Source organism: Micropterus salmoides, unplaced genomic scaffold, assembly GCF_014851395.1.
Source record: "Micropterus salmoides isolate LMB-PRFRI ecotype aquatic unplaced genomic scaffold, ASM1485139v1 Ms_hic_scaffold_14, whole genome shotgun sequence".
NCBI classification, from domain to species: domain Eukaryota; kingdom Metazoa; phylum Chordata; class Actinopteri; order Centrarchiformes; family Centrarchidae; genus Micropterus; species Micropterus salmoides.
The window spans coordinates 15,395,167-15,420,213 of NW_024040485.1; the positions used below are offsets into that span (position 1 = coordinate 15,395,167).

Here is a 25,047-nt window from a genome sequence, read left to right on the forward strand (position 1 = left end):
TCTTGCTTTTTTACTCCAGACACACAACCACACACCTACACCTGTCTCTCTCTCTCTCTCTCTCTCTCTCTCTCCATGTATCTGTCTGCTCTGACTTTATTTGTCAGCAGTTTTATAAAGACAACTTGCGTTTCATACTTTTCACCCGTGACTCCGTTTTCACAGCAACGTGTGAGCTGCGTGTGGAGAGGCTTGTTGTTACTGATGGAGCCACCGTGGTATGAATGAGCATGAATTAGCACTATTAGCATTAACACTGTGGTGATTTTAGTTTTAAGTTGGATATTCACCCATGATCCAGTGACGGCTTCTTACTCAGTTCACCCAGTGTTGGCAGTATAGCTCACCTCTGATGGCTTGCTTTTAACCACCAGGGGTTAGCTTAGGGAACATTAATAAATTACTAATGTTAAAACAGTGTAATGGAAGAATTATCATTTATTCTAATAAATTCCATGTCATGTGATTCAGGGACTCCAAATAATGCTGAATTGTAGAACTACACTAGGCAAATGAGACACACCTCTTCATATTAGAAATGAGTGCATATTTTATTTTATATTGCTATTTATTATTATCTTAAGGGAGAAAATGAAAATGCTTTTTTCTCCAATAGCTTCCATGTCAAATGATTCAGAGACTCCAAACCAATGTCGAATAGTAGAACCACACTAGAAAAATGAGACACACCTCTTTATATTAAGATTGAATGCATATTTTATTTTATATTAATATTTATTAATATTTTAAAGTAATGCATTTTCTTTCAGTAGCTTCCATTTAATATGAACCAGGGACTCCAAACCAATGGCGAATTGTAATTGTGCACTGTGGAAATGAGACACACCTCCATATTAGATTTGAGCACTTTTTCTAATTTCTATTAATAGGTATTTATATTTTATGGGAAAAAGTGATGTTTCCTGCCCATTTCTTGACTCTGGAAATGTATAAGTCCTGAATGGTGGACAGGTTGGCACTGCTGATTTTTTCTGCAGTCCTGACTTTTTGGTGGCAGATCCAAACCAGACAGTGATGGATGTGCAGAGGACAGACTGGATGATGGCTGTGTAGGACTGGATCAGCAGGTCCTCAGGTAGGGTGAGCTTTCTGAACTGGCGCAGGAAGTACATCCTCCGCTTTTGGAGGAACATTTCTGTGGCCAATAAATGAATATGGTGGGGTAGGGTGACAAGACGTCCCTGAACCGTCCCCGGTTTTGGTGGCCTGACCCCGTCTGGAGCTGTCATCGGAAATGTCCCCCGTTTTTAACTGTAACACCATGAGGTGTTAACAGACATGAAATCATTTTTATGTGGCCAGAAAAACTGGACAGCAGAGCATACAGGTGTCGTGCCGAAAAGTTGCTGTATCACCCAGTCTCTTTAGGGCTACAGCTGCATCTGGATCACACAGACATAATACGTGAAAAAACTACTTTATGTCCACAGCAAAGGTACGTCTTTGTGATACTATAACGTTTCTTTTAATGGAATAATCACAATTGTGGCCAAATAGGTTTTAGGAGTTTATAGCGTGACCAGGCATGACATTCACGTGATTATAGGATTATAGGCAATAATAGAAGAATGTTGTTGCCGATGGATTATGTGTTTGGTAGGCCTATGTCTAATATCCTTGTTTATATTTGGAAATCGGAATGTAACCTATAATTAACATGACTTACTGCTGAGTTATTTAGCCTATAAAATAAAGACATGATCTCTTCAGTTATCCTCATGTAGCAACCTATCTAGTCCCTTTTTACCTTTTAAAATACCTTTAAATGGCCAATACAATGTAAAGCAGTATTCTACTTGCCAGAATGTCACTGTCTATTGACTGTAAAGTTATTTCTGCCCTGAAATTACTTGATTATATTCATGAAGGTTATATTTAACAGATAATAAAACTGAAATTGTCCCCTTTTTATTTCATATATAATAACATTATATTTTTTAATGACACACTGACCACCAAACCAAAAATGTCCCCGGTTTTCATTTCAGAAATAGGTCACCTAATGCTGGTGTATAGTAGCAGTCTGTCAGCAATCATGGACTGTATTAGTCCAAATTAACAGCATGGTTTATGTTGTATTGTGAGCTGAATTAAAACCTAATAGCAGACCATGCAAATCCAGAAAAAGTCATGTATTTGTTAATATTTCGATATGGCTTAGTTTACACTCAGCCAGTTTATTAAGCGAGGAGCCCAGTTTTGTTCCTCCTATGAGAACTCTGGTGCAGAGCTCTAGGGGGGAGAGGAGAGGCATGCAGGGGTCAGTTTCTGTGTAGAGCTGAGAGAAGTGTCTCAGACCAGATACTCTTGAAATACAAGCAGACAGACAAACAGTAACCTACTTGAGTTATTACAAATAGCCTACTTGTTTGTATAACTTTTCCTAACTTACTCTAGTATAAAACCCCGGCATGAATACAAGTAAATAGAATATCCCTACAGGACATTGTTTTTTTACGGAATCACTTTGGCTGGAAGAGTATAAAGCAATGTTTCCCCCTGCTGGCAGTTAAGGTGTGTTTGTCTGTTGTCTGTTATCGACGGGAACCGCGGCTCAGAGACAAGTCCGCCCGTCTTTACAGAGAGCAGGCAAGTGCATGAACAGACGAGTTTCTACTTTTGGGCTTTTAACGGAGACACCAATCCATCATCCGTCATTCTCCGGTTGTTGTAACTTGCGTCCAGCTTCCTCCTACAGACCGGGGACAAAGTCTGTCTTAAGTTTTCAAAAATTGCGAGGGTTTTATTTTTCAACATCTGCCTGGTGTTGGTGAGTGGGTCCACTTTTGTTTTATATTCTCTGTCCACAAACAAACGTCTTTATCGATACAAATGTACAGTTATGAGTGTTATACTTTCTCTTTGGTGTCAACAATAAAGAGGAATGTCATTATTATGCAATTATTTGCTGTTAAAATGGCACTTTTTGTTCTCCACCTTTACCCTTTCTCGGTTTTCAGTTGCCGGCTGTGACGCCAAATCTGTACTCTTTACTTTGAAGGACCCACGCTTTACACTAAAGAGTAATGGAGTAATTGAAACTTTAACTCCGGTGTCAGTGGCAGCGGCAGGGCAGACATTTTCTGTGTGGGTTCAGGACGATAGTGGGCCGGGAAGTGAGATGGAAGTTCACCTTGTCCACAATACAATGCAGCCAAGAGAGGTAAGCTTACTGATGAATGTATCATTTTTATAGCAGGTTTATGTAGGTCAGAATGGTTATGGACTTTATCTGATCATGATCTGATTCACACACCCCTTTTAATTACATGACTTTCAGCTGGCTTTATGCAGTGATTACTTCCTTTTGTGTTTTTATATACTACAAGATTGCTTATTTAAATCTACCTAAAGATCTCATGGAGCCACATGTTTTCCCCCTTAAGCTATTACAATGTATTGCAGGCTAAAAGAGGCAGAGGGCTTCCTTAACTTTGATAGATGTCATGGATTAGTGCAGACTGAGGTGAGGACCCAAACGCAGACCACATTAAGGAGGATGCAGTTCATACAAAAGATTTATTAAGCAACTTAAACAGCCTTACTCAGGAGCACAGTCCAAACAAAGGCATCTACAAACGGGCAGAGTAATATCCAGAACAGGGTAGAGAAAATAATGCAAATGCGAGGAATAAATCCCTGAAACTAAGAACAGGCAGGAACACTCAATATTTGATGCAAGGACGTGAACAAGACTGAATACACAAGCAGGCATATGTACACAGGGACTAACAAGCGGGGCGGGAGCAACACAGGTGAGAGGGATCAGGACTAATGAGACACAGGCAGGCAGAGAGACAGCAGGGGAAAACAGACAGACACCATAACCAGGAAGAAACAGAATAATATAAATAACTGATCCAGAACACAAGCAGACAGATCACAAATATACCAATAAACTACAACTAACAGGGAAAACAGACTGAACAAAGATTAAACAGAACACAGAGCAAACATGGACAAAATAATACAGAAGTACACAGACCAGGAGTAGACACTAAGACACAAATTAAAATGCAAGACAAAACTAGAATATGAGACAAGACAGATACTAACAAAACTCAAACATGCGAATGAACAAAAGACTAAACTTATAAGTTTAGTCTTTTGTTCGCAGTTTAGATCAAATAAAACTATAGAAACACAGAATACAAAACCAATCCCATGAAAACAGATACTAAGTAAACTAGAACATGCGAATAAATAAAATAATAAACAAGGCTACACAGAGAAACACAGAACCAAAACCAGACTTAAACAGGAAAACATGAATACAAACCACACTCCTAACAATAGATGGTTTATGAATAACAGAACCTGTGTTTCATTGTGTTTACTTGTAAATGTTTTGGTTTCTGTTGTAGATTGTATCATATTCCTCAGCCAAGTACAATGTGTACTACACCCGCCTGTACCACGAAGCAAGTTCAGCATACCCAGGATATCATCTGGCTTAACTAACCCAATCGGGGTCAGGATAAGCGGTACCACGAAGCTGGTTATCAACTCGGTAAGTCAACCCAGCGTTTCCTAATCCAGCCGTGAGTGCACTCACATAAGAGGCGCTGCTAGCAGCAGATGACCAATCGCAGAAATGAGTCCACTGGCATCAGTGTCACATTTTACAAACGAGCAAACTGTAGGCTAACACTACAGAAATACGACATAAGCCTAGTCTAAGTAGCACAGCTGCAGCTGACGCATGCTGGGAGACATGAACAGGCGTAGTCTATAATAATATGTTGATTTGATGTGTTCTTATAGGCTGTATGACAATATCAGCCTTATTCTTTCAGCTCAGCTGTGTCGGCGTTTCCACAGTAAAAAGACTCGGGCACTGAAGAAGTGGTTTTCCGCCTCACTTTAAAAAAACTTCTTGTCACTTCAAAAATGAGATTAATTTATTCAACATCCTCAAAAGTGTTCCAAACATTGTTCTAAATTAACTTTTATAAAGCAATGAAATGAAAAATACATCCATGCCATAAAACGTGCTCAAATAGCAGTTGAAAGACTGAATCTCAACATTTAAGCTACTGAAAACTCACCTTCTGCGCCCACATTGCAAAAGGTGTCATGTTTTTAACAAAGTAACAAATCAGGAGACAGACTGTCCTTTGGACATCACCATAAAAGTAGATGACGAGAATGACAACGCTCCAACATTCCAAGATGCACTGCAGTTTACTGTGCTCGAGCAAAGCAACCCAGGTCAGGAACGTGAAGTAGACAACAGTAATCCTGAGGTATTTGATCTTCAGTGAGGGTGATAATAAACTCCATGATCATGTTTTACAACACAGGGACGGTGGTAGGCAAGGTGAATGCTACAGACAGAGATGAACCAGGATCTCGACACGTCCAGATCAGGTATAGTCTCTTGACTGGATCAGACCTGTTTGCCATCCACCCAGCGACAGGAGTCATCACCACAGCAACTAACACCCTGGACAGAGAGGTGAGCGCCGGCCTCATTGTACTCATGATTTACTCTGAAATATGACACAGAAATTAGCTGATGCAAACGCTCTGTGTTTGTTTCTTGCCTCAACTTAACAAAATATTTACCCTTTTCTCATTTCATTTTGTCAAATTGTTTCTTTAAAAGACAAGCATACTGTGACAGTACAAATCAAAGATATGGACGGTGCAGAAAATGGTTTGTCCACCACAGGAACAGCAACCATTGCTCTGGCTGATATCAACGACAACCCACCCACTTTCACAAAAACATCTGTAAGTGATTATATAAAAGGCACCTGTTATGTTTCATTGTAGTTTCATCAAACCATTAAACTAATGTTGTTTTTTTTTTAACCTGTTTTCCTATAAGGTTGGAAGTTAAGTAACGCATGTTTTGTTTCCTTTAGTATGAGGCCAATGTTGTGGAGCTTCTGTATGATGCAAAGGTGAGTAAGATTTTGTATTATAATCATTACTATGAAATTAGTAGTAGTACAACTATTTACAGTATCTCACACTTTTGTAAATATTTGATTATATCTTTTCAGGTGACAACACTGAAGAAATGACACTTTGCTACAATGTAAAGTAGTGACTGTACCCAAAGTGTCAATCTTTTTACATTTTGTGTGGCCACCATTATTTTCCAGCACTGCCTTAACCGTCTTGGGCATGGGGTTCACCAGAGCTTCACAGGTTTGCACTATAGAGTCCTCCTTCCACTTCTCCATGATAACATCAAGGAGCTGGTGAATGTTAGAGACTTGTGCTCCTCCACCTTCCGTTTGAGGATGACCCACAGATGCTCAATACGGTTTTTAGGTCTGGAGACATGCTTGGCCAGTCCATCACCTTTACCCTCAGCTTCGTTAGCAAGGCAGTGGTCGTCTTGGAGGTGTGTTTGGGGTCGTTATCATGATGGAATACTGCCCTGTGGCCCATTCGCAGAAGGGATGGATCATGCTCTGCTTCAGTATGTCTCAGTACATGTTAGCATTCATGGTTCTCTCAATGGTTCTCCAGTACCGGCAGCACTCATGCAGCCCCAGACCATGACACTCCCACCACCAAGCTTGATTATAGGCAAGACACGCTTGTCTTTGTACTCCTCACCTGGTTGCTGCTACACATGCTTGACACCATCTGAACCATATAAGCTTATCTTGGTCTCATCAGACCACAGGACATGGCTCCAGTAATCCATGTCATTAGTCTGCTTGTTTTCAAAGTGTTTGCGGGCTTTCTTGTGAATCATCTTTGGCAGAGGCTTCCTTCTGGTACGACAGCCATGCAGACCAATTTGATTCAGTGTGCGGCGTATGGTGTGAGCACTGACAGGCTGACCCCCCACCCCTTCAAACTCTGCAGCAATACTGGCAACACTCATATGTCCATTTCCCAAAGATACAGTATGAGGGAGTGTGAGAGCGATAACACCAAATTTAGCAAATCTGCTCCCCATTCACATCTGAGACCTTGTAACACTAATGAATCACATGACACCGGAAAGGGAAAAATGGAAAATTGGGCCCAATTTGAACATTTTCACTTAGGGATGTTCTCACTTTTTTGCCAGCAGTTTAGACATTAATGGCTGTGTGATGTGTTATTTTGAGGGGACAGCAAATTTACATTATACAAGCTGTATACTCACTACTTTACATTGTAGCAAAGTGTCATTTCTTCAGTGTTGTCACATAAAAATATATAATCGAATATTTACAAAAATGTGAGGTGTACTTACTTTTGTGAGATACTGTAACATGACATAGAGACTTGCATATTATGGAAAGTCAAGGCCTATAACACAACCGTGACATCAGATTTTATTTATACTACACTTTCCAGCCCTTAGATTATGAGACCAAAAACGTAAAGCTTGACATTATGGCAATGAAACTGACCTGAGTGGCACCAAGCTCCCAATGGCTGTCTGTCCCTGTCAATGTCATCAATGTCGATGAAGGTCTGGAATTCGCAGCTCCCACCATCCGCTTCAATGTCAAAGAGAACACACCGAACGGCACGGTGATAGGAAGTTACACAGCTAAAGATCCCGAGACCCAGAGCATTGTCTTAAAGAAATTCACTTTCCCATGGTACAGTATGTCTGACAACAGATTCAACTGCAGCACTCTCAAGTTTCTGTTACTTCTCTTAAACACTGGAGGGCAGACTTTCACTGCTGAAATGAAGAATGTGCTACTAACACACAAGTACTTTTTCCATTGTCTCTCAGGTATTACAAGGCCATAGATCTCCTGGATCAATGTCGACAGAAACACCGGAGAGCTGAAGGTTGCAAGTACTATTGACAGAGAGTCACACTTTGTCCAGGATGGAATTTACAACATCAACGTGAAGGCTGTTGATGCAAGTAAGTTGCTTGTACATTTCCTTTTCTATGACTTCTATAAGCCACAGACTCCACACAGAACCCAAGCTGTTCTATCACAAAAGACTTAAATACTTGAGCTTGTGTTATTATCTGAGCAACATATCTCCTCTGCATATGGGATCACCTGACTGATCACAGGCTACAACACTGCACCAATGTCCTAAATCTTTAATCATATCTGTTACCTGTTTTATAAACCCACTGTCTCTGTTGGGTTTGGCAAAGATCCTCTATACTGTCACCAAGAAACCGTTGGTTTGGGAAAGTAAATCCACATGTTAAATCACCATCTTCACGCCTTTTGGATGGTATTGCTAAATCAGCTGGAGGTTATTAGGAACACCAGCCCCACCCTTGCCTGTACCTGTCTAAACACAATACAGTTTTGTCCTCACATTGTGTCACCTGAGAACACCTGTTGACAAGTTATGATGTGACTAATTTACAATAACTCACCGTCCTGTTGTGACGGAGAAAACTGAGCCAGAATTTGCAATTTCCAGGTAACTGACACCCAATTGATGTCAGAATGCTACCAACTATGTCTATCTTGTTTTTGTTCTCAGTACCAACATGCTTGTATTTGTCTTAAAGTACTAATGAATTACTAATGTATTTCAGGCTCCAAGACAGGCACAGGAACATCGTGGTGGAGGACGTCAACGACAACATGCCAACACTCCCCACCGGTGAGCTGGTGGGGAGTGGCTCCGTGCTGGTTGTCGCTGGTTGTCGCTGAAGACAAGGATGGGTCTCCCTTTTCTTCCCCCTTCAGCTTTAGTTTGCTAGACAATAATGATGGCACATGGTCTGTGACAAGAATTAATGGTAGGTGGTTGTATTTTTAACCATTTATCTACATCTGTTGGAGAGTGTCTTAAACAAAACAAAAAAAACTGCAGTTTTGACAGAGAAGTTTTAATGGGGCTGTTTGAATACTTTTTTCTACATCTGTAACCCACATCATGTAGCTTGTCTAGTTAACTGGAGACATGTTCAGCAACAGCAAAACATTCTGGAAACATCTGTAAAAGCTCTGTACGAAGTGTTCAAACTACTCACACAGATCAAATCAGGTCTTAGTAATTCATTCAGATGTTTTTTTATGTGAAAGCTATCAAAATAAACCACTTACTCAAATCTAACCGAAGCATTCCTGGCAAATGACTGAATGGGGATCCCTTGCTGACACTGTGTCTAAAGTGCCGTAAACATCTCTACAATTTTTTTGCTAACCTATAGTTAGCTGATAAGCTTATAGTGGACAGCGGTACTGGCGGATTTATCAGTTGGGTTCTATATGGGACATACATATTAAACAAGTGGATTCTAGAAACCCCCGCGACCCTGTATGCAGGATAAGCGGTTGACGATGGATGGATGGATTCTAGAAACAGAAATTTTGCTGCACGCATGAATATGAAAAATAAGAATTGGCACACTATGTTTTGATATTATTTTGCTGCTGGTTAAGTGGGTGTACAAGTAACTTCTTTCCATTTCTAATGGCAGCAAATTTTTTTGTTGCAAAGTTGTCCTCAACTTCTTGGGAATTTGAATATATTTTACATGAATTTGATACAAAATGACATATTTGAGTGATGGATTTGCTGAAAGCATCATGATGAACACATGCTCTGATCTGTCCTGACAAATTCATTTGTTGCACAGTGTTGCGTTATTTCTAACAATAAAAAATATACGTCTCGTCCCCTCCTTAGACGCAACAGCAACGTTGCAGCACATCAAAGAGCTTCCTACAGGGATACATACTGTTCCCATCTACGTCACAGATCTGCAGGGCTTTGGTAAAACACAGACGGTGAAAGTAAGGATCTGCCAGTGCAGGAATGGAGCCTGCTTGGCCAAGCAAAGCTCTGTGTCATTAGGGCCACTGGCTTTACTGGCTATGCTGTTGCCTCTTGCCCTCCTCCTTCTGCTCGGTGAGTCTCCCCTGCTATATTCTTGCCAACAGAATTGTGTTTGCTTTGCTGTTTAGAAAGTTAGGGGTTCTGACGCTGACTTTGGTACTGAGCAATGATACATGGAAGTATTATAATGCTATTATGCTCACTCTTGTGACGTCTACCACACGTGGAGCACTGTCTATTATAAACTGCACCATCCTTGTGTGATCATTTGTCAGATACTTTTGTTATTGCAGGCCTACTCCTCGCCTTTTTCTGCATGACAAAGGGTGACACATTGAAACTGAAGGATGAAGCAGACAGTAGTGGAATCCTGCTCAAGTCAAACACTGAAGCCCCAGGGGAAGAAGTGGTAAAGACATAATAATGAAAGCATTGATTGGGCCAGAGACAATTCAGCGGAGACACGCCTCTCAATCACATCCTCAATACAACTCTATGGGGAAAGCCTGTTATGGCAAAGATGGCGGTTATCCCGCCCCTCCCGCTAGAAAGCCAAACTTCTGCTTTTTACAACCAAAGCCAGAAACATATTTCAGCCAATCTTGTGATTCCACTGACGTAAGGGTCTGTTTTACTTAGACTGCGCATGCGTGGTAGTAGTGATGCATGCGTAGTAGAATTATAACTGCTTTATTAACATTATTTTGGGGCAAAGTTAACAAACTTTTCCAGCGATTTTCATTAGATTTTACTGTTGATTATATTCATGTAGTTTTTATTTCCCGGTGAAAGGGCAGTTTTGGCTCTCTTCCCATTCATTCAGATAGTAGCCTGGTCTTGTTAGTCCGAAGTAGCTGCCCGGAGGCGTTGCCAAGATGGCTGCCGAGTGGCATGACTTGCCTATATGGACTTTGCCTGGGCTCATACCTTTGTAAGGGAACCTTACTTTTATTTACTTTAGGGCTGCAGCTAACGATGATTTTAGTATTCGACGTTTCGAAAGATTATTTAAACGATTCATCGATGCGTTGTTTAAGAAGTACTTTTGCTTGGTGGCGACGGCGGCGGCACCTTCCCCTCAATCAGCTGTGCACGTTTATAGTGTGTCATACAGCAAACATCAGACCAACAACTAGACAGCTACTTTACAAACACAAACATCACCCGAGTGCTATACAAGTTATACTAAAGGCTCGTGCAGACTACACGATGGCCGTGCCGTTCACACAACTTGCCGTCACGGCAAGTCTTGAAGTCGTTGTGGCGTTCACAGTATGTAGTTTTTGCAGGGAAAGGAACAATTAATTGAACAGAACATTTGGGAATTTATTAAAATAATGGAACAATGCTGGATTGTATATTCTGTAATAACTGAACTACTGCTTAAACCTGCCACAACTGTCTCAAAGACGACTTCCTTTTCTCAGGTTGTTTGTGTAATGATGCATGACTGATCTCACATCTGACAGTGCTCACAATAAAATGTGCTTGGTGCCAAGTACAATGGCTAATTATATATTTTTGGTTCACTCAGTATTTTCAGCTGAGGTCTGCGGCTTACTTTGGTTTCAAATCAACAATCAATCATGATTTCAGTTAAATGCTAACGTTACCGACTGTTGCCGAGGCGACATAAGTTTTGTTTTACGATGGACGGACGGTAACATTACAGAGTTGTTATTTTCTTTAACTTGAAATAATCCCATACTTTGGACACTTTCTTCTTCGTCCCTCGCTATTTTCTCTCTCTTCCTCCACTTTGCAAACAGCTCCATTATAATCACGTCCTGTTCATACCGAAGCGCAATGTGCCACAGTAATAAATGTCCGGGCGAAACACTGTGCTGTGTAGTTAAATGGATTAAACGAAGCATCGATACAAAATTTGTGTCGATGCATTTTATTAATCGATTTTATCAATGAATCGTTTCAGCCCACTATGACTAGTATGAAAGTCAGTATGGTGCTCAACATTTAAATGGAGCTTATCTTCTTGCTAGCGGTGTGAGCTTTGACAAAAGGTACCATGTCCAGGACTCAGCTCTTCTTCACACCTATTTTATTGTATATGGTACAATAAAACGTTAGAAAATTGGCACACAAAGGGGGGAGATGATGTGACAAAATTACATGTGTCCAGATGTGTACACCTTTCTGAGGTTTAATAACGTCTTTGTTATCCGTAAGAGCTAAGGTAAGCCTGATTTGTAATATAATCTTGCTTCTCTAAGCTATGATAGTATCCTCCATCAACTTTAATATTTCTCAGCTTCTTGGTGAGAAATATTATTTTCCTAACTTGTGGGTGAGTTTGTTTTGTGTGTAATATCTGGCTGCCAGTCATATCATGAGCAGCCTTGTGTTTTCACATGGTTTAGTATGTCCCCTCCCATAGCTCAGGCTGAGTCCACACACTGAGCAATAACACACTTCCTCTCCCTTCCCTTTTGTCTTGCAGAAACTAGCCTACCTGGGAACAGAGGAGGACGGCCGGTACGCAGACGACATCATCCACTCCTACGGGTTTGAAGGGGCGGGCTCTGCAGCTGGCTCTGTGGGATGCTGCAGTGACTATGGTGACAACGATAACCTTGACTTCCTTAACACACTTGGACCAAAGTTCAAAACTCTTGCCGACACCTGCAAACACACATGAACAATGAAGCTCAAAAACAATGGTGTTTACCTTACAGTATACTGTACAGGATGCAGAGAGGTCTGGGATCTGAATGCTTGGCATGCCCCTAAACATGAATGAGGGGAAAACCCCCCAAAAAACAAGCAGATGGCGTCAGTTTGTGCATATATTGCTTTTTGTTTTTTGTTTTCTTTGCTGCTTTTTGGTCTTTTGCACTGAAAATTATGCAGATGCAGTCAGTTGTACATATTTTGTGTTGTATATTTGTTGTTTGCTTTGGGTTTTTCCATCCACCTATTCGCTATATCCACTTATCCTTTTAGAGAATGGCAGGGGGCTTGTTTTGCAGGTTCATAATGGTAGTTGTAGTGATATGTTTTCTATCAATTACTAACTTTGGTAATTTTGGTTATCATTAATTATCTTTGTTGACAGTTCATGAAACAATTTTGCATTTGAGTGGCTGATTTTAAATAGTTTACTAAATTTAATATATTTTTTTAAAGAAAAAAAACCTTACTGCCTTTAAGTATTTCACATGAAAATGCTTTAATTCAAATCACATGCTGACAATTATCCACTGGTTTTCCAAGTCATACAGTAATTATCTGTGCAAACGCATTCCAGCACAGCTCTTGACCGCTGGCGGGGGCGTAGTTTCAGCACTCAGTGTCATAAAGGTTGCTGCAACATTCTGACAGTAATCCTGCAAAAGTCAGCACAAGGGTGTGAACGGGAGGAGTGAGGTGTTACTGACATTGCCTGCAACTGTCTGAATACAATAGCGACCAGATATAAGAAAAGCTGAACAGAAAAGAAAAATGTCCTGTCCTGAATCTGACATACCCATATGTGTATATTAAGTTGTCAAAGTTCATTTAGTATGGTCATTAAAGATTTTTTTTCTCTCTGTGAATTTAGGCTACCGTAGCAGATGTTTTATATAAATCTCAGCTTAATCTAATGGAAATTCAGAATAAATAAATAAATAAAATGATTAAGAAAGGGATGCTGTAACTACTAAATGCACTAAAGGCTTTTCTTATAGCTTGGGTTCCTTGTTACAGTATGATTTCTTTTATTAACATTGTAAAAAAAAAAAAAGCCCTCCTGTTCAGTTTTGACTCTGTATTTTGGCACAATGATAAAACAGTATATTAAAGCTGAAACAGTTGACCATTTTGCTCTGTCTCTATCTGTACTCTGGTAAATGATTTACTGGGTGTGGCACACTGAGCATGTACAGTATGCATGGCACACCTACTGACTCCTAGCTAATATTTTACCTCCAGTCTTCTGCAGATCAAAGAGGTGCATACAGTACAGGGTCATACAGTAACATACATCATTGTGCCTTACCTGTAATTATCCAATTTTCTCAATGTCAGCAGTGCTGTACCTGTTGCCCCAAAGTTTAGCTACAACGGACAGTGAAGTACTTTATTAGCCATCTTCTTTAAAACAGATTTCCAGTAACAGGAAATTCACTGTAGGGTCCAATCAACATCACTTTTGATTAATTATTGATAACCTATTTGAAATGGTGAGATTTTGTAGATAACAAGCTTAGCTACATTATGCACAGACCTCCATGAATAAATAATATGGTATAACAAATGTATTGAAACCCTAACTAAAATCCCCCATGAGTTCCTGATCTCATTATGCTTAGGCCGATTATGGATTATTAATTTATAGATAATATAAAAAAGCATTGATGCTTGTCAACAATTCACCAACTTTTGCTTAGATGACGTGCGGATCATGCATCAGTGTGATGAAATACAAATCTGAAGCTGTAAATATAATTACAGGGTCTAGAATGGACCGTCTGTCATGTGATGTTGTGATGAGTATCAAAGATGACAGCAGAGAGGGGGGGGGCAAAGGGAAATTAAATCTTGGAATGAAATCGGTCTCTCGCTATGATCAAACACTGGAATCTTGCTAAAAAATACAACAATATTATCTGTACATATTACAATAATACTGTCACAATTATGGAGGATGTGAAACGAGATGTGAACATCAAAGGTTTTTGCACAAAAATCCCACTGGGGCCAATTATGAGAATCGGAAAGTCACTTAACTCCAAATAATGAAAATAAGCAGTTAGCCCAAATATCTAAAGAAGGCACACCAAGCACTGACAGCAGCCCTTACCCCTATTTTACCAATAATCTTCATTTTTTAATTAATATTCTCTGCAGAAATAAAAAGCTTGTGTTTATCACTGGTATTCTAGAAATCCGCGATGAAAAGCTGTGAAGACTCAAATTCTGTGGTATTTTTGGAAATACTCTGAAGAATTTCTGAAGAATTCCATGTGCTGTATTTATAAGCCAGATATTTAGCATGTTGTGGATATGACAGTTGGGAATCTCTGACCACTAAACTGTTCACAGTGATGACACAGGATAAAGACCTAGGAGTGAATGTTGCTTGAACAGCAAAAATCATTTGACACACTGTTTATTTATAAGACGCTTACCAATTCAACGGGTGTGAAATGTATCAAGGAGGTCCAAACTGACATGCTGGTAGCAGATCTTATATGATAAGATGCCTCATTTGGCATCACCCTGCCACTACCCTGACTTACATTTTCATTTAAAAACACAGTTATGTAGTGCAAAAGACCAAGTGTAAAAGCCTACTGCACAAAACAACATGCTCAGTTGTGCACATATGTGTGTGTGTGTGTGTGTGTGTGTGTACCATGGGAGCTGCGGGACAAAGATACCTTAGCAGCAACTAAAACAACCAACGAGAGTTTTAGATCTTTTCTTTAAGGATTATCAAATGCGTCCCGATGTAAAGCAATGGCACTGATAAGCCACTGACATAATTCAATAGACCACTTTGTGCGTCCACCCTTATCAGAGCTGCTTGAGCCATCACTTCCAGTCAATTCAGTAAAGATGCAATTAATTCTAAAGCAGTAGCGTGAAATTAATTTATTGCTTGTAATTAGTTTTCGGCATACTGTGAAAACAATCTCTCCAGATAGGGTGTTTTCACCCTCCACCACAGAGTCTGAGGACACTTGGCTCCATCTGAGTTCAATATGGAGTGGTGCCGTCAGCTGCCAAGAACGTGGAGCACAGAAACATCTTAACCCCCTGTTGACTTTGGCCTAAGGATTTATAGTTTTAAATGACACGTGCAAGATATTTTAGTTGCTATCAATGCACACGACAAAGTAATGTCTTCATGGTGCGTCTTAGGAAAGCGCAAACCACGTCATGTAAACTCAGCAAAAAACAGACAGTTTCTCAAGATAATTCTGTAAACATCCAAATAACTTTACTGAACATTACTGTAAAGGTTTTAAACAATGTTTTTCATGCTTGTTCATTGAAACAAAAACAATCAATAAACATGCACCTGTGGAACAGCCATTAAGACACTAACAGAGTATAGACGGCAGCCAATTAAAGTCACAGTTATAAAAACTTAGAACACTAAAAGACCTCTCTACTGACTCCGAAAAACAGCAAAAGCAAGATGTCTAGGGTCCCTGCTCATCTGCATGAACGTGCCTTAGACATGCTGCAAGGAGGCACGAGGACTGCAAATGTGGCCAGGGCAATAAATTGCAATGTCCATACTGTGAGACACCTAAGACAGCGGTACAGGGAGACAGGAAAGATAGCCATCCTCGCAGTAGCAGATCATGTGTAACAACACCTGCACAGGATTGGTACATCAGGACATCACCATGGCGGGACAGGGACAGGATGGCAACAACAACTGCCCGAGTTACCAGGAGCACACAGTCCCTCCATCAGTGCCCAGACTGTCCGCAATAGCACTGAGGGCTTGTAGGCCTGTTGTAAGGCAGGTCCATAACAGACATCACTGGCAACCTATGGGCACAAACCCACCTTCGCTGGACCAGACAGGACTGGCAAAAAGTGCTCTTGCCTGACGTGGTTTTGGTTCACTGGGGGGTGATGGTCGGACTACTGCTGTGATTAACAGGAAAGACATCTTCCTACCTCATGTGGCACCCATAAGGGCTAGCTAGGGCCATTCCCCCCCAGAAATCTCGAGAAACTTGCATGTGCCTTGGTGGCAGAGTGGGATAACCTCACAGCAAGAACTGGCAAATCTGTTGCAGTTGATGAGGAGGACATGCACTGCAGTACTTCATGCAGTACTGCAGCTGGGGGCCACACCAGATGCTGACTGTTACTTTTGATTTTGACCTCCCTTTGTTCAGGGACACATTGTCTGTGAAACTTAATTCAATTTATGTCTTGTTGAATGGTTTATGTTCATACAGCATCATGTTTCTACATGCAACAGGCCTTATTCAAATTATCATGTTGTATTCATAAAAGAGGCTACAATTACATATTGTTTACAACAATTCCAGTGTCACTAATCATATCTGATTCGTTTGCACTTTCCTCATGGCAGGTCATATAAATATAAGATGTTATTACCGCCAGCGACACTAGGTGTCACACTTACCTCTTATCACAGTTTAACACCTTCTGCGGAGGTGGCTGGGGGAAATATTAATAGAACGTGGCTGATTTCAGTCAGGACACTTTCCCTGTCTGTCACATGTGTAACCAAACACCTGAAATCACTTCAATTAAGCTATGAAGTCATGACAGCCCAGTTAAAGTGAAGTGATGTGACTATTTGTGGCAGGAGCCTCATCATGCTTTGATGTGGCATATGCCAGACTGAACAGTTATCACGTGCTCTTAGTCACCTTCACTGATATTTTGTGTCACTTATCTAACAAGATCAGGCTTCTCACTGCACCTCCGTGTTCATTATAACTAAACTGAAGCTGGAGCGGACCCCCACCTCTGTAAGTGCTAATCCTGTGGGTGAAATTGCCAAGAGTAATATAGTGTGTTTAAAACTCACACTTTTACACTTCGATTCAAATATTTAACCGTCTCTAAAGGATTATTATATGTTGGGCTTCATCACAATGAAAGTTCAAAAAAAGGATAATGTTATGCTATAGTCAAATAAATGGAACACTGTTTTATTTACAGTAAGCAAATGCTAGGTTACAAATTATAGAATTTAATTTCAAAGGCTTTCAATGTTTTCCATTATTACAAAGACTATGGCGGCCCACAATCTTCATTGTACGCGATACGAACACCATATACAATATAATTTATCTAATTGCATCGGACCTAGTGAACTTAACATGAGGATACACATGACAATGCCGGTTTTCAAAATAAGGTTTTAATAAAACGTATATGGGGGAGACTGTGTATGGTATTGTGAGTGGATGTCAAATGCATTGTGTGTTACAACCTTAACTGTAATTTTTTACAGTGTTACAATCCACCCCACCCCTGTCAGACATTTTTTAGCTAGCTGTAGTGGTTGGAAACTAGCAGTGGGGAAATGCATCACATATTGCCTAAGAAACTACATTTTAATCTAATATGAGTCACACAATATCACTAATAGTATAGATACTAAATAAAAATATAGTCTTGGTCAAAAGTGTACTTTCTTACCTCAAAATTAGTTTTTTCTTTTTATATTCTGAATGTGCCTTTTTCCAGCCTGACAACCGCCATGCCTGATCGGGGAGGAAGTAGGTAAATACTAAAATGATCATCACCATTCATATCTATACAATAAGTTATGATCAAATAATTTACTAGAGCACAAAATTGTTTACAAGAGTTTACAAAAGTTCTGCATAGATTTAGCCTCTTAATTTGCTCTCAAAGTGCACCAGATAAATGCATTTAACTTTAAAATGTACAGCATTTAACTTCCAGGCAGGCATGCCCTCGGACTCCCCAAGAGGGTCCACCCACCATCATCTTACAAACTCCTGTGGGAAACACTGGGCATGAACATTATATGTTTTTTCTGGCAACCATATCAACTACTACTTAAGATGGAAGGTAATTAAGAGAAAAAAAGAATTTGCTAATTCATCTGATAGGTGTGGTTGTACTGTCATCATCAACACCTACTACCAAAGTACCAGTTGGCAGAATTTTCTGTGCCTTCAAAAACATTTTATGCAGTATGCAGGAGCCCAAATGGCTTGTTACATTGTTCGTTCAAGGTATTGTGCTTCTTCCTGGAGTTGCTGTCCACATCTTTCACACTCAACTGAAATGTGCAGCTTACATATTAATTAGATAAATCTGTTTAGCAGCAGAAAGCCTCAGCGAGACATCTGGATCTTAATTAGTCAAAAGGATTCAAGTGATAAACAATTAAATCCATGATTATTAACAGTAGAATACCTACATACAGTGTAAATATTCATTTGCCATTTATTTCATATTCTCCTGATATTTGTTTTGTGAGATGCAGTTTGTATTTTTATGATTTTGAATCCCTTTTTCCACATTGACATCCGATCATAATCTTATAGAGCAGAGATATTATCGATCTCCAAACAGCTAGTGAGAGGACTGACTCGCAAGCAATGTCTGAATAAATATGGATTTTCAACGACAAGTCCATGTGGAGTCCATGCGGGTATTAGCGGCCTTTATTTGAGGCCTTTTTTAGCACACACAAGGACATGAGTGACGCACATGGTGAAAGCATAGATGGGCAAATGAGAGCAGAAACATACTGGTAGATTGTTTTGAAATGACATGACATTATTTTTGTGTTGACCTCTTTTTTCCCTCCAAACAGTTAATGGCAAAACATATAGGAAAGTGACAAATATAGCAAGATGAAATCTTGCCTTTAATCATATTTCTCTTGAAGAAAATGTAACACTGGAGGACCAAGCTGCTGCATTCATTACACTTGTGCCTCACAATCAAGTGTCCACCACAGTAACAGCCGGGTAAAGGAAAAGCCTCAGACTCATTAGTGCATCGAATGAATGGCTGAGGCTGACCACTACTGAGGCCATTCATCTCCACAGTCACACCTCTGAACCACATCAAAAGACTGTTTGGGTGTGTGGTCAAGATATCTGCTTGTGTTTGGTGTATAAACCAGAAGTTCGGATGCAGCAGCAGACATAGCCTAGTACACGCTAAAATCATAAAGTACGGCTCCCGTTCATTGCTGTTCACTCGCCTGAGGCTTACATTATAACACGCTGGGTTAGGTGGATTTTTATATTTGAGGATTTTAAAATCCAATACTTCGATCTATATCAGCCGATATTCTTTTTTTCTCTTCTTTTCAGAAACACATAACATAAACAAAGATTATCCCTAACATTTGTTATGTGTAGTATTAGTAGTAGTGAGACCTCACCAAGATAACTTGACATTATGCAGTTATAAAATAAAATGTTTTTATTGTCATAAATAGTACTATAAAAGTACAGATAATGATGGCAGCTGATTGTTGTGTTTTGTGGTGGATTTGTAGCATATCAAACATGTGTGTTGCCAACAAGGGAGTTGCAGAGCACCCTCTGGTGGACAAACAATTCAACAACAACACTCATAACATGACTGAAGGATCTGTCTTCCGTCTCTACATTTCTTCTTTAATTGTCATTTATCGGCTGTTATAAAAACTGATTCCAATTTATCTGCAATTAGCTCATATCAGCTGATGATATCGGCGCACTGATCTATCAGTCGGGCTCTATTAGGTGGTAAGGCTTTGAAGAATGTTCTGAGAGAAATTCAAAACTTGTCTTGGTCTTGCTGGTGTGAGGTTGAAATTACTTTCTGCAGTAACCGCATGACAAAGTACAGCATGGCATGAATACACTAATATAAAACAAACAACAACAAAAAAAACAGCGGAAAACAACAAGATTACAGAAAGTAGCTGCAACTCAAAAGAGTGTTGTTGGTGCCAGAAAGCCTTCAGAGAAGAAAGAAAGAAAGTTTCTGTCTGACTAAGAGCCTCAATGTGACGTTGTTGCTCATCAGAAGCGCCACATATTAGCACAGTGGCCCCGTTACATTTATCTGACAGAAACAGACAAAAGGGGACCTGACAAAGTGTTTTCCTCTGTAGTTATCATAATCAAAGTGAGCCCTCTGCAAAATGTTACTGTCATGTTTCACCAACTGCTAGAATTTAACAGCCGCACCACTAGGATTTAACAGCTAAACATGCAAGGATCAGCAGAGTGCGAGTTGCTTGAGTAGAAAGAAAAATATAGACAGCTTTAGAAAGGGGGGGGGGTAAACAGGTAGAATAAGAGTGTAAAGAAGAGAGGCAGAACGCCTGACGTACACACACAAAGGAGTGAGACAATTTTCATGAGTTGATTTCGGGGACTGATGTTGGGCATTAAGTCAGCACAAAGACGGTGGTTCACTCTGGCTGTCAGCTTGTAACCCCTGCAGTGAAGATCTATAAGGCTGATCAGACCACCTTCTGTGTGAGCTGCTGCTTTTGCCTCACAGTTAGTCTCCTGGCCGGGTGCAGAGAGAGACTTCTGCAGCCTACAAAACACTAGCCTCACACAGGGGTTATGCCCTGATAACCACACAGTCTTAGTGAGGAATTTAATTGGCCCACTGCACATTTGACTTCAGGGAATATTTTGACACTGTAGGTGTTTTGACACTGTAGGTGTCAAAACAAGATCAGCTAAAGGTTGAAGCTGTAGATACAAAGCGTGCAACCAAATCTCGGCCCCCTCAGTCCTCTGAGCTTATTGGCCATAACAGGAAATTTGCATGTTAATGAGGATACTTGCAAAGTTTTTAAGCCATGAGTAAATATTGAAATTCAAAATGAAAATCGAGGATTATTGAACTAAATGTGAGCATTTTTCTTTTGTGCTGTATTTTTGGGACAAATTATATATTCCGTATGTTCTGCAAATAACATGGCAAAGCAGAGCTTTGTCACTGAGGATCTGTTTTGCCAAGTGCGACAAAATACGTAAAAGAATGCACACACTGCATGTATAATAGGGCACATAAGAATACAACTTCATTATCTTAATAAATATATCCATGACGGTAGCAAAAAGTCAATACTGCACAGTGACAAATCTCTTACTAAGCCCTGTGACCACTTTGGACTGTTTACTTATACCAATGTCTGGAGAAGTTAAACCACACCGACACCACTTACATGTTGATGCCTTTCATGTTCTAAGACTGGGCTCAAAAGACATTTTTTATATCCACCAACACTGATGCTAAGGGAACACAATTTATTGATTTGCTGTCAGGCTTGGATCAACATGGTCCTATCAGGAGGCTCCGTACATAACAACACAGCCGGTGGACGGCAAGCAGGGCACAAATAGACCAGCAAATGATGATGTGTACTGTGGAAAACACATGGGTTGACCCCGTATCTCATGCAGCTGGCTCAAAACAAGTAGCATCACATAAATCTGCCGTGCTCCGTTGAGTTCTCTTGGCTCGCATTCCCAGACAATTGGCAGCCAAATGATAGATATCAGTGTAGACCTGATTTAACTGAGTTAGAAAATCTGATAATCAATACAAAGAATGAATCACAGCAGCACACTGTACTATTACAGATATATCTTGTGTGCCATTTTAAAAAGTGTAGCATCCAACAAAATTAATTTGGTTAGTGTTTGGTAAACATTTTATACAATTTTAAAATGAAAATCAACTCCCAAGCAAGGATTTAGATTATGTTAACTAAATTTGAAAACATGGATTACATGTGAAAAAGAAGTGCCTGTGCGCTTCTAGGTTAGTTTTGTGAAAATCTCTGTCACACAGAAATGCCAAAATAGCAGGAGAATGGTTGGGCCTACATCTCTTAGTCTTGTTCATCTTGCGGTCAGTGAAAACTCAGTTTTTAGACGTGGAAAAGCTCTAGTAGAGAGAAGAGGCTGCAAATTTAGCAATTATAGCATGCAGTCAGACCAAAAATTGATATTGCGTTTACCGTTATCAGTCCACATTCTGGGAAGCACACTCACTCCCTTTCTGAAGAAGACTGATACTACTCTCATATCTGTCCATTAATTATGATGCCACAGCCAGTAGCCGGTTTACCGGAAATAGGTGTACAGATGACTATTTATTGGCTGGGACCAGTAACTTCCTGGAGCCTATGCAAGATAGCTGAGCAACTTCTCAGAGCAAGGAAATAGTCTGTGACATAATCATCGTAAAACCACAAGTGGTCTTTTTCACAGATTAAGATATAATGTGTTTATTAGTGAAGTGCTTTTAGCTGGATTATGTAACTGCTGGACAGAGCCAAGGTAGTTGTTTTCCACGTTTCTAGTCTTTGTGCTAAGCTAAGCTAACTGGCTGTAGGACGTAGTCTTGTATTTTACTGTATTTTTGTATTTTGCTGGACAGCGTCCGGTTTTTCTGAAGTTAAAATGAGAATGCTGTGTCGCATGCTATTGTCTCAACATGGCCTTCGTGCTTATGCATTGTCACAATGTTGAAATAATGTTTCATTTTAAAGAGATTGTTCACAACACACACCCCACACTCAGCAAATAGGCAACCTTGACCTGTTTGCTTTACATGCAGGATCACTTGTTCTCCTGCTGTTCTCCTACTCGCTATCGTCAACATTCTGTCCGTGACAAACTTCATGCTTTCCCTTTAAATAAGGGTAAGTTCTCCCCACCGTGGCAACCAAAACTACCTCTTCTTCATCTCTCATTGATTGCCACCCCGACATCCCAGAAATCACTCCATCTACTGTGAGTGGCAGGTAAAGGAATGACAGAGGAGGATAAATCGATGCAAGTACATTTGGCAGTCATTCCTTTCTTCTAACCTTTCATCCTCTCCACCAAGAGGTCAAATCAAAGCCCCATCATCAGCGATTCCAGCGATGTGGAATGAATTGTTGCATTTTTTCTTATTCCACTGAGTGGAATTTGTCTGAACAATAGACAGGACCTCTGTATGTGGCCTTTTTCACAGAATTTCCTTTTTTGACAAGCTCTTCTAGCATTTCCAGTTGTCCATTACTGACATTCTTTTTTGCTACTGTGATTGTGATAGAATATTTAACTTCACATTTAACATATGGTGTTATCTGTCACACAATTAATTACATTTGGTAGAACTGTTAAAGTTGACTTAAACACATTTAAATTCAATCTTGGCACTGATGCATTTAATATGTACATAGGGATTAACTGGTATTGACTAGAGGAACCCCCATGCATCCTGCAAATACAGGTCTCAAATCATGACCAACACCTGGGGGGGATGACCTTTCAAGAATCACTGTCCAGACTCCAGCACAATGAATCCCTCTAAGATCAAATGAATGCATTACCAGACGCCTGTGATTAATTACTAACAGGCCCACAGCAAATTGCTGCCACAGATGATAGCTCATGTGATAACGTTTCTTATCAGTGACTTCCATCACCCCTTCCATAACTCACATTGATCACACGTTCCTGATTTAGACCTTCTTTCATGCAAGATATTAATGGAGCCATTGTTGCTAAATGATTGGTTTCAGGAGGAGAATTGCAACCTTTATTTGGGGTGCATAGTAAACTATGTTACAAGTTAAAGGTAGAGAATAGATGAAATTTACAGTGGCGGCTGTAATCCAGTCTTTCTTTTATATTTATATTGTCCCTTTACAGTTAAAATATTATGTTAAAACCAAGCGGGAACCTCCAGGTCTGAAAAGTGAAACCAATGTGGAAGTGTCTTAAACCTGCATTCTTTCTAACGATAACGTCTGATTCAATTAGAAATACTGACAAAATGACTCTACGTCCTACATGATTTATAACCTCAGTAAACAAGTTCCTAATGAGTTTCTAGTCTCAGTCATTAGTTTCAAGTCTTCAATACAGCACAATGCTCATTTGGTAAATTATGGTCCAGTTTACAGGAAAATAGATGATAAAGCAGGGTATTCTTTAGGGCGGGACTACTTTGTGATTGACAAGTCGCTACCAGGGCGACTGTCAATCTGGCTAGACGCAACTAGTATCCACTGCACTGTGTAAATTTAACCAGCGCCACTGAAAAATCTTATTAGAATCCAGCTCTTAATTTTTTTCGGTAAATACAATTTATTTTAAGCCTGTTTTTAGCTAGCCAAAATTAGCACCCTGGTTAGTGTGTTAGTTAATGTGAATTACAGATAAACCTAACGAAACAAGCTAGCTAGCACCACCGTCTGGTCCAAATATCATCACGTCCGATGCCTGACTAAGTCCACAAACCAATTGGCATCACGGTTACTACGTCCGCTTCATTTATACAGTTTATGGTTTAAACCTACGATGCCATGTTTTCATGCATCATTGCATCAAATGGAAGATATTACTAACTAAACAGCAAAACAGGTCATGTTCTTTGTTAGTGGTGTGACAAAACACTTGAGACGAGATTTGAGATTGAGTTCACGAGATCGAGATGAGACGAGATTTTAACACTATTTTGAAGAAATGTTTAATGCTGCTATAATTAACATTTTGAGCATTAAACAATTTATTTCCTGCATTCTGATGAATTTTTCTGCACCAGTTTATAGTGATTTATTTATATAAAGAAAAACACAAACTTCAGGTGGCAGGTGACGATTCAAAATCTATAGCCTAACTTTGACAGTCAGTGCAGCTCTCAATCATTCTGTGCTGCTATCAGATCTGTTTCTCCTGTATATCAACTTTTTTAATATCATCCCCACTGATTCATGATTTAGTCTTCCCTCCTCTTTGTGTCTTTGTTTGGGTAAGTAGCATCTTTAAATGTCACCATTATGATAAA

The 25,047-nt window shown here is 39.9% G+C and overlaps 1 protein-coding gene and 2 long non-coding RNA genes across 3 annotated transcripts; all 3 read left to right on the forward strand.

Moving 5' to 3' along the window:
• The first annotated feature begins 2,558 nt into the window (after positions 1-2,558).
• Positions 2,559-4,540, forward strand: LOC119902062. The gene is made up of 3 exons (XR_005444282.1): positions 2,559-2,791; positions 2,982-3,184; positions 4,386-4,540. It is a non-coding gene; the product is annotated as an uncharacterized LOC119902062 (long non-coding RNA).
• A 558-nt stretch (positions 4,541-5,098) lies between these two features.
• On the forward strand, positions 5,099-6,051 carry LOC119902061. Its single transcript, XR_005444281.1, has 5 exons — positions 5,099-5,232; positions 5,325-5,479; positions 5,630-5,757; positions 5,892-5,930; positions 6,033-6,051. It is a non-coding gene; the product is annotated as an uncharacterized LOC119902061 (long non-coding RNA).
• A 348-nt stretch (positions 6,052-6,399) lies between these two features.
• LOC119902974 (desmocollin-2-like) lies at positions 6,400-13,495 on the forward strand. Its single transcript, XM_038719373.1, is given in 9 exon segments — positions 6,400-6,457; positions 7,451-7,512; positions 7,741-7,861; positions 8,504-8,524; positions 8,527-8,599; positions 8,601-8,710; positions 9,604-9,825; positions 10,047-10,162; positions 12,212-13,495. Coding segments are annotated over 9 exon segments (981 nt in total). The 3' UTR covers positions 12,410-13,495.
• The last annotated feature ends 11,552 nt before the right edge of the window (positions 13,496-25,047 follow it).